The sequence below is a fragment of the Vanellus vanellus genome (assembly GCF_965231255.1).
Source record: "Vanellus vanellus genome assembly, chromosome: 4".
In the NCBI taxonomy this organism is placed as follows: Eukaryota; Metazoa; Chordata; class Aves; order Charadriiformes; family Charadriidae; genus Vanellus; species Vanellus vanellus.
Genome location: NC_138909.1, coordinates 3,720,645 through 3,736,525, shown reverse-complemented (window position 1 = coordinate 3,736,525; position 15,881 = coordinate 3,720,645). Strand labels below are relative to the sequence as shown.

General features: G+C 64.3%; 1 protein-coding gene across 1 annotated transcript; it reads left to right on the top strand.

The window, feature by feature from the left end:
• Positions 1-7,266: 7,266 nt before the first annotated feature.
• On the top strand, positions 7,267-10,490 carry LOC309671237 (uncharacterized protein; the record flags this gene model as incomplete). Its single annotated transcript, XM_082482442.1, has 6 exons — positions 7,267-7,700; positions 8,054-8,574; positions 8,750-8,915; positions 9,282-9,359; positions 9,714-9,820; positions 10,221-10,490. The coding sequence occupies 6 exons, from the start codon at positions 7,267-7,269 to the stop codon at positions 10,472-10,474; spliced, it is 1,560 nt and encodes a 519-aa protein (XP_082338568.1). The 3' UTR covers positions 10,475-10,490.
• Between the last annotated feature and the right edge of the window lie 5,391 nt (positions 10,491-15,881).

Below are 15,881 nucleotides of genomic sequence, written 5' to 3'. Positions count from 1 at the left end.
GAGTTGGACACACGAACAGTGGGAAAAGTGCTTTTTCGCCCAGAGACTATCTCATGCGTTGATTTTTGCCTGGTGCATGCCGGCGTCCCTAAATTCGGGGACCAATGCGACCGGACCCCCACCTCCGGTGGGGGTCCACGCACCCTACCTCCCCTCCCCTCCCCTCCCCCCCAGCACCCAAACACCCTCCCACCACCCCCCACCCACATCCCAACCCCTTCCCACCCACCCCCATCTCCCGCCCACCCAAAGCTCCCCCCTGCCACTGTTTTGGGGGCTGAAAACGGCCGACACAGCCTCCGTTTCCAAGTCCCCAAAATGCAGCACTTAGTGGGTTTTCTGAGCCCCAGAACCACAGCGCTCCGCCGGCATTTTCAAGCACTGAAAATACACAACTGAGCCTTTGTCTGAGCTTCAGAGTCCCCGGGCTCTGCCCCTGCGCCCCAGAGCTGCTTCCTAACCCCTGGTTGGGCCTGGTGTGAGCCCCGAACCTGCCCCGGTGTGTGTGGTCCTGAGCCCCAAATCTGCCCCAGTGCCCCCTTCTCGGTCCTAAGCCTAAACGTGCCCCAGTGGCCGCTCCTGAGCTCCGAAACACCCACAGTGCTGAGCCCCAAATCCGCTCCTGAGCCTAAACCTGCCCCCGGGACCGCTCCTCAGCCCCGAACACCCCCGCTGCCGCTCCGAGCCCCAGAACCGGCCCGGCCCGGGGCTCACGGCCCCCGCACCCACCGCTCGGCCCCAGCACCGGCCCCGGCCCTCCACTCCCCGCAGCCCCGAACCCCCCCTGCCCCGCGCGGGCTCCCGCGGGCCCGGACGCCACTGGGCAACGGAACGGGGGGACCCGCGGGGCGGGCCCGGCCCCGGGGGGCCGCGGGCGAGGGCTGGGGGCGCCGGGCTCCGGCCCTCCGGGCTTTATTGGCCGCCGCCCCGAGCCCCGCCGCCTCCTCCGCGGAGCCACCGGCACTCACCGGCCCCGACGCCGCCCGCTCCCGGCCGCAGGCCGAGCTCCCCGCGCCTCACCCGGCCCCGCCGGGGAAGCCCCGACCGGGCGCTGCCGCCCCGGGGCCGCGGGCGGCGGAACCGGGAGAGAACGAACAAAGAAAGCAGTCGGCGGACGGCGCGGCCTAAATGCCCTCGGCCCCGCCCCGCGCACGCGCCCTGGGGCGCCGACCCTGCCCCGCCCCGCGCACCTGTGCCGGGAAACAAACTGCGCATGCGCCATGAAGCCCCACCCCGCGCACTTGTGCCGGGCTCCGCCCCGCGCATGCGCCGCTCTCCGCCCCGCCCTTTCCGCCCCGCCCCGCGCACGCGCTGCCTCTTCTGCCGCCAGAGCGGCGCGGAGTGCGATATCGGCGGAATGCGGTACCGGGGCGAGAGGGAGTGGGGGGTCCGGGCGTGGCGTTCCGTGTCGCGGGGATGGGGCATTGTCCCGGGGCCTTCTCCTGGGGCTGCGCAGAGCTGGGGCCGGTGAGATGGGGCCGGGGTCGGGGTCGGGCCTGGGCCTGGGCCTGGGTTTCGCGGGCGCGGGGAGCCGCGGCCCTGTCGTGCCGGCGGGGGGTTCCCGGCCGGTGTCTGCTTCTTCGCGCGCGGGCGGGGAGCGGGTCCTGGGCTGGCCGTCTCCGTCCCGGCGCTGGCGGCAGGAGGAGCCGTGCTGCGGGTCCGGGCCTGGGGCGGGGAGGACGGCTGGGGCCCAAGTCCCCCGCCCCGCTGCGGGCGCGCTCCGCTTCGATAAATAAAGGCTGTAAGTGGTGTTGAGGTTCCGATTGTACTGTCCGACGCGGGAGTGGAAAGGGGCTGTGGGCGCTGCCCGTCGGCGGGGGGACCCAGGAGCAGCCACGGAGCACGGTCTGAGCCCAGACAGGCCGGGGCGAGCCCTAAACACGGGGCTGGGGCTGCGGTTCTGAGCCCTGTATGTGGCCAAATGAGCCCGGGTTCTACCCCCAAAACGCAGCACTGACCCGGTCTCTGTGCCTGAGCTCAAACATAGAGCTCAGTCTCTACTTAGAGCCCCCAAAACACAGCACTTGGTCTGTAGTCCCGAGCCCTACACTTGGCCAAATGAGCCCTGTTTCAAGCCTCCGAATACAGCAATTGATCTCTCTTTCTCAGCTCTAACACTGGCCAAATGAGCCTGGTTTCAAGCCCCCCAGACACAGCCCTTAATCTCTCTTAGCACCAAAACTGGCTTAGTGGCCGCATTTTCAGAACTCCAATACGCAGCACTTAGTCTCTGTTTCTGAGCCCAAACGGAAGGGACTTGGTCTCTGCTTCGGTCCCCCAAAACACAGCACTTTTAGTCTCTTTTCCTCAGCCCGACCACTGGCCATATGAGCCTGGATTCAAGCAACCCAAACACAGCACTTAGCTGCTTTTTCTGAGCCCAAACACTGGCTTAGCCACCCTGATTGCAAGACCCCAAAACGCAGGACTTCTTAGTTTCTGAGCCCCCACATGAGCCCGGTTTCAACACTCCACAACGCAGCACTTAGTCTCTCTTTCTGGGCTCTACACCTGGCCAAATGAGCCTGGTTGGTAGCCCCCAAAATGCAGCACTTAGCCTCTCTCTTTGTGAACCCAAACACACAAGACTTGGTCTCTGCCCCAGTCCCCCAAAACGCAGGACTTGGTCTCCGCTTCTGTGCCCTAAATGTGGCCATGTGAGCCTTGTTTCGAGCTCCCAAAAATGCAGCACTTAGTCTCTCTGAGCCCCAATGTGGCCGAATGAGCCTGGTTACAAGCCCCCCCTTCCCCCAAACAGGATTTTCTGGGTTTGAGCTGCAAAACACAGGACTTGGTGTCTGTTTCTAAAGCTGCCCAAATGGGCCTCATTCCCACCCCTCCCCCTCAAACGCAGCACTTAGTCTCTTTTTGTGAGCTAAATGTGCCTGGTTTCAAGCCCACGAAATACAGGACCTCAGCTCTGAGCCGAGCCCGCTTTCGAGCTCTAAACATGCAGGACGTGGTCTGTGTTTCTCAGCTCCAACACTGGCCCCATGAGCCTGGTTCCGAGCCCCTCAAACGCAGCACTGACCCTCCCTTTGTGAGCCCCAAAACTGACCAAGTGGGCCTGGTTTCAAGTCCCCACACAGGCAGGACGCGGTCGCTCTTTCTGAGCCCCCAAACACAGGACTTGGTCTCTGTTTCTCAGCTCTGAGCCTGCCCAAAGGAGCCCGGTTTCAAGCCCTGAACACGCAGCACGTTGTTTCTGAGCCCCAAAACGCAGGAGGTGGTCTCTGGGTCCCAGACTTGACCACGGGTCCCGGCTCCCTGTGCCGCAGCCCCAAACCCGCCGGATTCAGGGGCTGTTTCGGAGCCCCAAAGCAGCGGCTGCGCCCGGCTCGGGCTCTGCCCGGCGCAGGACCGGGGCTCTGGTCGGGGTTTAGGCTCAGTCGCAGCCACTCATTCACTTCTCCCCACCACACACCGGCGGGGCGGGGAGAAAAAAGGGAAAAAACTCGCGGGTTGAGATAACGACAGTTTAATAGCACAGTAGCGGAAAACAAAACAATAACAACGTTACAAAAATATACACGGTACAGTGACGCGGCACACGTGGCTCTCGCCACCCGTTGACCGGTTGCCCGCCCCGTCCCTGCCCCGCCACCCCCGTGTCTGTCCCGGCCCCGGGCTGGGACGTTCCCGCACCCGGCGGGGCCCGTCTGCGCCGCCCCGGCCGGTGCCAACCTCCCCCCGGCCCCGGAGGGCGGCGCGTTCCCGGCGCCGTTCCCGAACTGACCCCGGGCCCGGCCGCTGCCGGGCAGAAGGGCGCTCCGTCCCACCGGACCCCGCACCGCGCGGCTCGGCAGCCCCGCGCCGCCCCACCGAGCCGCTCCCGGACCCCCCCCCCCCGGCGGCCCTCGGGCTGTTCCGGAGCCCCCGCAGCCGCTGTCCCGGCCGGGAACGCGGCACTCGCTCTCGGCTGCGCGCCCCGAGCCCCACCGGGAGCCCCACACCCGCTTCCCGGAACCCACCGAACTCCACTCCGCGCCGGCAAAGCCCCGCCCACCCCTTTTCTGGACACCGCCCCGCCCACCTGCCGCCAATAGAGTCGCGCCCCGCCCCTCTGGCTGCCCCTCCTTTTATAGACGTTGCCCCGCCCACCGGTGATCTCCTTTTTAAATCCTCCCCGCCCCTTACCTCCTTTTATAGAAGTCGCCCCGCCCACCGGGGCCGCCCCGGGTCCCGCCGCCCGCCCGCCCCCTCCCCTTTCCCCGCCTCCCGCTCGCCCCCGGCCCGGGGCGTCCCCGCAGCGCCATCGCTCACCGCCCCCCCGGGGAGAAGCGGCGCCGGCGGGTCGCGAGCAGCCGCGGGGGCTGACGGAGCCCACCGGAGCACCGCCTGTGCCCTGTGGCCTCCCCGGTGCCTCTGTCGGTGCCGCCCCGTGCGGGGATTCAGGCGGACGGCGCTCTCTCGGCGCGGCTGCGGATAGCGCGGATCTCCCCCCGCGAGGACGGCCGCGGGTTATCGAGGGCGGGACACGGCCGAGGGCGGAGGTGAGAGCGCCGGTGCTGATGGCCCCGAACCGGGGAACCGACTCCGTAACGCCGCTGCAGCACGAAGCAGCGGCGCTCTCTGGGCGGCAGCGCGGGATGCGCGGGGGATGGCCGCGCCCGGTGCGCACCGCAGCTTCGGGCTACACCCCGGTGACTGCGGGGTCGGCTTTACCGGCGGCCGTGTCATTTCCCCCCTTGGCGACTTCCCCGACTTCTTTCGCGAGTCTCACTTCCAAGTGCTTTTCTCCATCGCCCTTTTCATCCGTCCAAGACCGACTGCAATTACTGTCGCCGCAATTAGGAAGAGAATAATCCCTCCCCATAACGAGGCTGACCGTCCTGTTCAAGACCCTCCTCCCATCCCTTGAAGAATCTCGTTGAACCAATTCCGTTCAGCCGCGTTTCAAATAGCACCGCTCTCCTTTGCTGTTCCTCTCTTTTTCTCTGACGGTTCCCGCAAATCCCCTCTTCCATTGGGTGTATGTGTGCAGCGCTGTTCCTTATCTCCTTGTGAAAATCCACCAACTCCTTGTTCTCTTAGCAAGAGTAAATCTGGGGCCAATCTATTTTGCAGGGCCGTTCTGGTGTTCGCTTGTACCTGTCTGTTGATTCCCTGAAATCCTTTCTCTGCGGCTTTGGAGAGTACTTCTACTTGCCGTGCCAAATCGGCGTAAAATTTTCTCGCCTCGCATTTAAAGGTATAGTTTACGGAAAATTCAGGGGCAGACTCAAGGAGGAGTGGTCGCACCTTGGAGGCGGGTAGCCTTTGGGGTGGAGGTGTGTTTTGGTATTACAATGACACTATAATGAGCAAAGTTCACTAAAGGACAGCGTTTCATAACAAAAATGACAGATCGTTGGCTCAGGGTAACAAGTGGGCAGTTTATCAGTCCTATAAGACCTTCGAGGGCTCCATTGGGTCCCCAAGTTCCCAGTTTATCAGAGTTTTAGCCGCGGTGTCTCCACTCCGCTCCATCCTTTGCACTGTTTTCCTTCCGTGGCGCCATCTCGTTCCCGTGTTTGCTGGATTATCACAGGGTTTGGGCTCGCAGTCTCCACCCCACTCCGCTCCCCGTGTTCCTCTGCAGGAAATGTTCTACAGGGAATCGCAGGTGTAGCGGATTCTTCGCGTACCAGCTGCGGCTGTATTCCACCCTAGGAGCCTTTTCATTTTGTGCCTTTCCTTAATGTGTGACCAATGCTGTATTAGTGATCGTTTTTAGTAATCGTTCCACAGATGCGTTGGGCTCTTCCCACGCGCTTTGTAGTCGCCGTTCGCCAGCGTCCTCGCTGGCAGCCCCGGTCACGGGACGAGGGCCATGTTAATGGCAGGGGTTAGTTTGGCACGCGTATTCGAGCAGGCTGCATCAGCCCTTCTCTGAGCTTCAGCCCTGTGAACCTCATCTTGACCCAGTCGGTGCCGAAAGAGTAGGAAGTGTCTCCGCACCATCCAGGTCAGGACTGTTCTGTGTGCAGTAAGCCGTGCTGTCCTGGTTTGAGAGACACAGGACTAATTTCTCTTCTAATGCTTGGGAAAACTGCACTTTCAGAAGACTCCAGTGTCTGAATTTGTGAAAATATTGACTTTACAGCCAGCTATGGTGTGGGGGTCTCAAGGTCTCAGTGTTTTCGAGCTAGCCAGGTGCAGGGATGAGGAGGAGCGAGACCCGGGCACTTGACCCAAGCCAACCAACAGGATTATTTCATACCATCAACGTCACACTCATTATAAATCAGAAAGTTTGCTGCGAAGTTGCTCCCTCCCTTGATGGCTGCCATCCTGAGAACTTCGTGCCCTGGTGCCGGAGCCCTGAGGCCCTCCCTTCCTCCCGAAGCCGTAGCGCTCGCAGTGTCCGACATTTGCTGTCCACTGCTGGGAGTGCACAGCTTCCTACGGATAGAATTGGCTGAGTATAATCTTTGCATATTCCGTATTGGTGTCGGGATCAATGTCAGTTCTTTAGTGCTGTTAATGTTAATTATCTAATCTTATTTCATTAAATCAGTCTGTACTTCAGCTCTCGGGTTTCCTTGTTTTTCCCGATTCCCTTTCCCGGGTGGGGAGGGGTCATCGGGTGATAGAATGATTGTCCAAACGACAACAAGTTGTTATGGGTCTCTCAAACCATAACACGTGCGTTTAGAGAAATGCCCCGGGTGGGGGTGCAGAGGGGGCGTTGGGGTTCCATTTGCGCAGCGGTACATGGGGGTTATTTTATGACCCGGCTTCTGGCTCCCCTTGGGAAAGGGGACGGCGCGCACTCCTCTCGGTAACGCCTCTCTGACTTGCAGGACCGAAACCAACCCGAAGTGACGGATAAGTATTTCCACGACGTGCCTTTCGATGCCCACTTTGCTTCCGAACTGTCCGAGCTCCATTCGGTGAGCAGCATGCCCGGCGTCGATGGCTTTACGCTCAAGGTGGACGCTCTCTACAAGGTACGAGCGCCTCACTCGGAGATCGATAGACATGTTGCGGTGTTCTCAGACACAGCCTGGGCTTTTTGTCAATGTTTGCACCAGTCAAGAAGTGGGAGAAAAAGTGCAACCGGCTCTGGCTTTACTGGAGAAAGCGCTTTATGCAAAAGTGTTGGTTGTAATTTGCCGTGCGGCCGTCTTCCCTCTCTCCCAGGTGGCAGCCGGACACCAGTGGTACCTTCAAGTCATGTACGTCATCGGCCCGGAGAGCATGGCGGGGCCACGCGTTCAGCGCTCCCTCGGGGGCCGCCGGAGCCGCGGGTGCAGGGACGTGGTGGATAGCGCCGGGCGGCTGATGGCGGCCGAGTCCTTCATCTCCGCCGGCGCCCAGCTGCAGAACGGCACCAACATGAAGTGGCTGAGCCTGGCGAGGGAGGACGGCGCCGTGGCGGCCTCCTTCTCTCCGCCGGGGGCTTCCCTGGGCAGCGCCTCGGCCGCCATGGCCCTGCTGCTGCTGGTGCTGTCGGGAGTTTGCCTCCTCAGCAGGAGGTGCGGGAAGCGGCGGAGGCAGCGGGAGGCTGCCGGAGCCGCCGCGCAGGAGCATCCCCTGAAGAGCGGGGTGGAGGTGCCGCGGGGTGCGGGGAGGGCCCCGGAGAGCCGGTACTGCCCCGCGCGGACCGGGAAGGGGTGGCGGGAAACGGGGGGCGCCTGCGGGGGGAGAGGCGGGAAGGGGAAGCGGGGGAAGCGGGAAGTGGAAGCCCGCAGCGATGTGCAGGACGGGACGGAAGTGTGAGGGCGCGCGCGCGCTTGGGGCTGGGAAGCGCTTTTTTATACACTGTACAATAAAGAAGGAAAAATGAAAAAAGCTGAAGAAAGAGAAGCGATGGTGGTGTGTTTGCGGTGGGTGGCGTGGCGGGGCTGGGTGTCCGGCGGGCTCGGGGCTCTGCACCCCCGCCCGGGGCAGCCGCCGCGGGCGCCGGTCCCGGGGGCGGGGGGCGGCGGTGCCGCCGTTGGGCCACCAGATGGCGGTGCGCGGGGCAGTGCTGCGCTGCGTCCGCCAGAGGGCGCCATCGGCAGAGCGGGGGCGGTGCGGGGGGCGGTGTGGTGGGAGGGTTCAGGGCGCCGGGCCCCGCCCCGCGCAGGCGCAGTGCGTCCCCACCGCCCATCCAGGCGGGGCTTCCCGGCCACGCCCCTACTCGGGCCACGCCCCCGCGTGCGCACCTGCGGTCACGTGCCGCATTAGCAACAGGTGCGCGGCGGCCCCCGAGGGGTCAAAAGCCCCTCCCGGCCGCCAGGGGGCGCCGTCGGCGCGGGGAGAGAGGGCGGAAACATGGCGGCGGCGGCGGGAGCGGAGTGGTGGTCCCGGTGGCGGTGTCCCTGCCGGGCTCCGGCTGCTTCCCGGGGCCGAGCGCACAGCGGCGCCTCCGGGCAGCTCCCGGCTTCCCCGCCGGGCTGAGCCCCCGCTGGACCCGTGAGCCGGCGAGCGGCCGCGGGGGCTCCGGTCGCGGGGACCTCCGGGGCCCGGCGGGGCTGGGGGTGTCCCGGGGCGGGCGGTGCCCCCTCCCGCCGCCGGGCTCCCTCCTCCCGCCGCGGGCACCGGCCGGTTCCTTCTGGCCGGAGCTTTCCCGGGGCGGCCGCCGGCGGGACGGAGCCCTCCGGAGCGGTGAGTGCGGGAGCTGCTGCCGGGGGAGCCGGTCGGCACCGGGGCCGAACTGGTCGGCGCTGGGGTTCAGCCGCTCGGCCCTGCCCGGCGTTCCCTCGGGCCGGCGGCGGCAGCACCGGGCGCTGGGGCGGCTCCGCCCGAAGCCGCGGATTTCCCTCCAGCCCTTCTTGTTCAGCCCAAAAGGCGCTGCGGAGGGAGCAGAGGCCGCCGCGGGGCCCCGCACGGGCTGCGGCAGCGCCGCCGGCGGGCCGGGGAAGGCGGGCCCGGGCAGCGGGGGCCGTGCCGGTGCCGCCGAGAAGGTCGGTGGCGGCGCCGAGGCGGGGGAGGCGGTGCCCGGTGAGGTGAGTGCCCCGGGGCGGCGGGGAGCGGGGCTGGAGCTGGAGCTGCGCGGGGGGAGCGGGGCGCGGGGCCGGCGGGGGACGGGGAGGGCGGGTGCCGACCCCGGCGGGGCTCCCCGCGGTCCCCGTCCCCGCAGCCCCCCCGGGGCCGGGGCCGGGGCCGGGGCCGGGGCCGGGCAGGTCGGGGCCGCGCGTTTCGGGGGCGTTTGGGGAGCTCAGTGCGGCTCCGGGGCGGCTGTTTGGGGCCCCGTTTGCTTTCGTTTGGGGGTTCGGGTTCCCCTTTGCTTCGGGTCCCGCTCCTGGACGGCTCCGCTTCAGCTGTGGCTCCGGTTCATTCGCGGCTCCCGTTTGTTTCTGCTCCGGTTTCAGTCCGGCTGATGGACGGCTCCAGCTCACGGACGGCTCCGGCTCCTTTCAGCTCCTGTTCCAGCTCATTTACAGCCTCAGGTTAGTCGTTTCTGCCCCGGTTTTGTTACTGCTCCAGCGCATGGAGGGTTTCAGCTCCAGGTCATTGTTTCTGTCCTGGTTTCGGTTGGGGTACAGTTGATTTGGTTCACAGTGATTTGTATGGGGGGGTGGTTTGGGTTTGTGCTGGAACCAGTGTTGGTGACACACGGGGATGGTTTAGTTCTTGCTGAGCAGCGCTTGCCCAGCTGGGGGTGAGCAATTGCACTGTGCATCACTGGTTTTGTATATTGTAGTATTATTATTTTCTGTCCCACTGGGGTTAGGGAAGGGCTGTGCGGGGCTCAGCTGCTGCCGGGCTGAACCACAGCACTTTCTGCACTCGTTATTTTCCAGGTCCAGCTCCTGTTCGGCTCCGGTTCAGTTTTGGGTCCGGCTCATTTGTGGTTCCCGTTTGTTTCTGCTCCGGATGATGGACGGCTCCAGCTCATTTACCGCCTCAGGTTAGTTGTTTCTGCCTTATTTTGTTTGTGGTCCAACTTGTGGATGGTTCCAGCTCGTTTGCAGCTCCGGGTCATTGTTTCTGTCCTGGTTTCAGTTGGGGTACAGTTAATTTTGTTCACAGTAGTTTGTACGGGGCTGTAGTTTGGGTTTGTGCTGGAACCAGTGTTGGTGACACACAGGGATGGTTTAGTTTTTGCAGCACAGCGCTTGCCCAGCTGGGGATGGGTGAGCAATGGCATTGTGTATCACGTGTTTTCGTATATTATATTATTATTATTTTTTGTCCTATTTATGTCCTGTCTTTATTTCAGCGCATGACTTTTGGGTGTTTTTTTCCCTGTCCCACTGGGGTGAGCAAAGGGCTGTTCCACAGCACTTTCTGCACTCATTTATTTCCAGGTCCAGCTCGGTTCGCTGCTTCAGCGCATCTTTGGTTCCAGTTTGGCTGCAGCTCCAGCCTCAGTCCAGCTGAAGGATGGCTCCTGTTCAGTTTTGGCTGCAGCTCCTGTGCTGCTTCAGTTCTAGTTTGGCTGTGGCTCCAGCTCCTGAATGTTTCCAGCGTGGTTGTTCCTGCCTATTACAGCTCGTGCTTGTTAAAGGCTCTTGGCTTTAGCCGAGGTCGTAAATCAATCACTGTCATAACTTGTATATGAATATGAACTGTCATAATTGTACACTAACTATTCCGGGGGTTGTACCCCCCTTGAATAAAGAGTTGGACACACGAACAGTGGGAAAAGTGCTTTTTCGCCCAGAGACTATCTCATGCGTTGATTTTTGCCTGGTGCATGCCGGCGTCCCTAAATTCGGGGACCAACGCGACCGGACCCCCACCTCCGGTGGGGGTCCACGCACCCTGCCTCCCCTCCCCTCCCACCACCCCCCACCCGCATCCCAAAGCCCTCCCACCCACCCCCATCTCCCACCCACCCATAGCTCCCCCCGCCACTGTTTTGGGGGCTGAAAACAGCCGACACAGCCTCCGTTTCCAAGTCCCAAAAACGCAGCACTTAGTGGGTTTTCTGAGCCCCAGAACCACAGCGCTCCGCCGGCATTTTCAAGCACTGAAAATACACAACTGAGCCTTTGTCTGAGCTTCAGAGTCCCCGGGCTCTGCCCCTGCGCCCCAGAGCTGCTTCCCAACCCCCGGCTGGGCCCGGTGTGAGCCCCGAACCTGTCCCGGTGTGTGGTCCTGAGCCCCAAATCTGCCCCAGTGTCCCATTCTGAGCCCCGAACCCGGTCCTGAGCCTAAACCTGCCCCCGGGACCGCTCCTCAGCCCCGAACCCCCCCGCTGCCGCTCCGAGCCCCAGAACCGGCCCGGCCCGGGGCTCACAGCCCCCGCACCCACCGCTCGGCCCCAGCACCGGCCCCGGCCCTCCACTCCCCGCAGCCCCGCACCAGCCCCGAACCCCCCCTGCCCCGCGCGGGCTCCCGCGGGACCGGACTGGGCAACGGAACGGGGGGACCCGCGGGGCGGGCCCGGCCCCGGGGGGCCGCGGGCGAGGGCTGGGGGCGCCGGGCTCCGGCCCTCCGGGCTTTATTGGCCGCCGCCCCGAGCCCCGCCGCCTCCTCCGCGGAGCCACCGGCACTCACCGGCCCCGACGCCGCCCGCTCCGGGCCGCGGGCCGAGCTCCCCGCGCCTCACCCGGCCCGGACGCTGCCGCCCCGGGGCCGCGGGCGGCGGAACCGGGAGAGAACGAGCAAAGGGGGAGAACGGCGGACGACGCGGCTCAAATGCCCTCGGCCCCGCCCCGCGCACGCGCCCTGGGGCACCGCGCCCCGCCCCGCCCCCCGCACCTGCGCCGGGAAACAAACCGCGCATGCGCGACGACGCCCCGCCCTGCGCACCTGTGCAGCGCCCCACCCCGCGCATGCGCCGCTCTCCGCCCCGCCCTTTCCGCCCCGCCCCGCGCACGCGCTGCCTCTTCTGCCGCCAGAGCGGTGCGGAGTGCTGTGTCGGCGGAGTGCGGTACTGTGGCGGGAGGGAGCGGCGTGTTGGGGCGCGGCGTTCCGTTGCGCGGGGAGGGGTTGTCGTCCCGGGGTCTTCTCGTGGGGCTTCGTGGAGCCGGGGGCGGTGCGATGGGGTCGGGTTTGGGTCGGGGCCGGGTCTGGGCCTGGCTATGGGTCTCGCGGGCGCGGGAAGCTGTGGCCCTGTCGGTGCCGGCGCGGGGTACCCGGTCGGTGTCCGCTTTTTCTCGGGCGGGCGGGGAGCGGGTCCTGGGCTGGAGAAGCGCGGCGGTGCCCGGTCTGGTCGTCTCTGTCCCAGTGCCGCGGGCAGGAGGAGCCGCGCTGCGGGTCCGGGCCTGGGTCAGAGAGCGGAGACCGGGGGCCGGGGCCCAATCCCCCGCCCCGCTGCGGGCGCGCTCCGCTTCGGTGAATAAAGGCTGTAAATGGTGTCGAGGCTTCGGCTGCACTATCCGACCCGGGACCGGGAGCGGTGAGGGGCTGCGGGCGCTGCCTTTGCTGGGGAGGACCGGGCAGAGCCGCGGGTCCCGGTCTGAGCCCGGACCGGGGCTGTCGGGGGGAATGCCGCGGTGGCCACGGGAGCCCCGGCTGCAGCCCCAAACGCGGGGCCGGGGCTGTGGTCCTAAACGCCTCAGGTGGCCAAATGAGCCCGGGTTCTCCCCGCAAAACACAGCACTGCCCCGGTCTCTGTGCCTGAGCCCAAACACACGGGGCTCAGTCTCTGCTTCGAGCCCCCAAGACACAGCACTTGGTGTCTAGTCCCGAGCCCTACACTTGGCCGAATGAGCCCTGTTTCAAGCCCCAAAACACAGCACTTGGTCTCTCTTTCTCAGCTCTAACACTGGCCGAATGAGGCTGGTTTCAAGCCCCCCAGGCACAGCCCTTAATCTCTCTTAGCCCCAAAACTGGCTTAGTGGCCGTAGTTTCAGAACTCCAATACACAGCACTTAGTCTCTGTTTCTGAGCCCAAACGGAAGTGACTTGGTCTCTGCTTCGGTCCCCCAAAACGCAGCACTTAGTCTCTTTTCCTGAGCCCTAACACTGGCCATATGAGCCTGGATTCAAGCAACCCAAACACAGCACTTAGCTGCTTTTTCTCAGCCCAAACACTGGCTTAGCCACCCTGCTTGCAAGACCCCAAAACGCAGGACTTAGTTTCTGAGGCCCCACATGAGCCCGGTTTCAACACTCCACAATGCAGCACTTAGTCTCTCTTTCTGGGCTCTACACCTGGCCAAATGAGCCTGGTTGGTAGCCCCCAAAATGCAGCTCTTAGTCTCTCTCTCTGTGAACCCAACCACACAAGACTTGGTCTCTGCCTCAGTCCCCCAAAACGCAGGACTTGCTTCTGAGCCCAAAATGTGGCCACATGAGCCTTGTTTCGAGCTCCCCAGACTGCACGGCTTTTAGTCTCTGTGAGCCCCAAAGTGGCCAAATGAGCCTGGTTACAAGCCCCCCCTTCCCCCAAACAGGATTTTCTGGTTTTGAGCTGCAGGACTTGGTGTCTTTCTAAAGCTGCCCAAATGGGCCTCATTCCCACCCCTCCCCCTCAAACGCAGCACTTAGTCTCTCTTTCTGAGCTAAACGCGCCTGGTTTCAAGCCCACGAAATACAGGACCTCAGCTCTGAGCCGAGCCCGGTTTCGAGCTCTAAACATGCAGGACGTGGTCTGTGTTTCTCAGCTCCAACACTGGCCCCATGAGCCTGGTTCCGAGCCCCCCAAACGCAGCACTGACCCTCCCTTTGTGAGCCCCAAAACTGACCAAGTGGGTCTGGTTTCAAGTCCGCACACAGGCAGGACGCGGTCGCTCTTTCTGAGCCCCCAAACACAGGACTTGGTCTCTGTTTCTCAGCTCTGAGCCTGCCCAAAGGAGCCCGGTTTCAAGCCCTGAACACGCAGCACGTTGTTTCTGAGCCCCAAAACGCAGGAGGTGGTCTCTGGGTCCCAGACTTGACCACGGGTCCCGGCTCCCTGTGCCGCAGCCCCAAACCCGCCGGATTCAGGGGCTGTTTCGGAGCCCCAAAGCAGCGGCTGCGCCCGGCTGGGGCTCTGGTCGGGGTTTAGGCTCAGTCACAGCCACTCATTCACTTCTCCCCACCACACACCGGTGGGGTGGGGAGAAAAAAGGGAAAAAACTCGCGGGTTGAGATAGCGACAGTTTAATAGCACAGTAGCGGAAAACAAAACAATAACAACGGTACAAAAATATACACGGTACAGTGACGCGGCACACGTGGCTCTCGCCACCCGGTGACCGGTTGCCCGCCCCGTCCCTGCCCCGCCACCCCCGTGTCTGTCCCGGCCCCGGGCTGGGATGTTCCCGCACCCGGCGGGGCACGTCTGCGCCCCCCCGGCCGGTGCCAACCTCCCCCCGGCGCCGTTCCCGCACTGACCCCGGGCCCGGCCGCTGCCGGGCAGGAGGGCGCTCCGTCCCGCCGGACCCCGCACCGCGCGGCTCGGCAGCCCCGCGCCGCCCCACCGAGCCGCTCCCGGACCCCCCCCCGGCGGCGCTCGGGCTGTTCCGGAGCCCCCGCAGCCGCTGTCCCGGCCGGGAACGCAGCACTCGCTCTCAGGTGCGCGCCCCGAGCCCCACCGGGAGCCCCACCGGGAGCCCCACCGGGAGCCCCACCGGGAGCCCCACCGGGAGCCCCACACCCGCTTCCCGGAACCCACCGAACTCCACTCCGCGCCGGCAAAGCCCCGCCCACCGCTTTTCTGGACACCGCCCCGCCCACCTGCCGCCAATAGAGTCGCGCCCCGCCCCTCTGGCTGCCCCTCCTTTTATAGACGTTGCCCCGCCCACCGGTGATCTCCTTTTTAACTCCTCCCCGCCCCTTACCTCCTTTTATAGAAGTCGCCCCGCCCACCGGGGGCCGCCCCGGGTCCCGCCGCCCGCCCGCCCCCTCCCCTTTCCCCGCCTCCCGCTCGCCCCCGGCCCGGGGCGTCCCCGCAGCGCCATCGCTCACCGCCCCCCCGGGGAGAAGCGGCGCCGGAGGGTCGCGAGCAGCCGCGGGGGCTGACGGAGCCCACCGGAGCACCGCCTGTGCCCTGTGGCCTCACCGGTGCCTCTGTCGGTGCCGCCCCGTGCGGGGATTCAGGCGGACGGCGCTCTCTCGGCGCGGCTGCGGATAGCGCGGATCTCCCCCCGCGAGGACGGCCGCGGGTTATCGAGGGCGGGACACGGCGGAGGGCGGAGGTGAGAGCGCCGGTGCTGATGGCCCCGAACCGGGGAACCGACTCCGTAACGCCGCTGCAGCACGAAGCAGCGGCGCTCTCTGGGCGGCAGCGCGGGATGCGCGGGGGATGGCCGCGCCCGGTGCGCACCGCAGCTTCGGGCTACACCCCGGTGACTGCGGGGTCGGCTTTACCGGCGGCCGTGTCATTTCCCCCCTTGGCGACTTCCCCGACTTCTTTCGCGAGTCTCACTTCCAAGTGCTTTTCTCCATCGCCCTTTTCATCCATCCAAGACCGATTGCAATTACTGTCGCCGCAATTAGGAAGAGAATAATCCCTCCCCATAACGAGGCTGACCGTCCTGTTCAAGACCCTCCTCCCATCCCTTGAAGAATCTCGTTGAACCAATTCCGTTCAGACGCGTCTCGAATAGCACCGCTCTTCTTTGCTGTTCCTCTCCTTTTCTCTGACTGTTCCTGCAAATCCCCTCTTCCATTGGGTGTATGTGTGCAGCGCTGTTCCTTATCTCCTTGTAAAAATCCGCCAACTCCTTGTTCTCTTAGCAAGAGTAAATCTGGGGCCAATCTATTTTGCAGGGTCGTTCTGGTGTTCGCTTGTACCTGTCTGTTGATTCCCTGAAATCCTTTCTCTGTGGCTTTGGAGAGTACTTCTACTTGCCGTGCCAAATCGGTGTAAAATTTTCTCGCCTCGCATTTAAAGGTATAGTTTACGGAAAATTCAGGGGCAGACTCAAGGAGGAGTGGTCGCACCTTGGAGGCGGGTAGCCTTTGGGGTGGAGGTGTGTTTTGGTAGTACAATGACACTATAATGAGCAAAGTTCACTAAAGGACAGCATTTCATAACAAAAATGACAGATTGCTGGCTCAGGGTAACAAGCGGGCAGTTTATCAGTCCTATA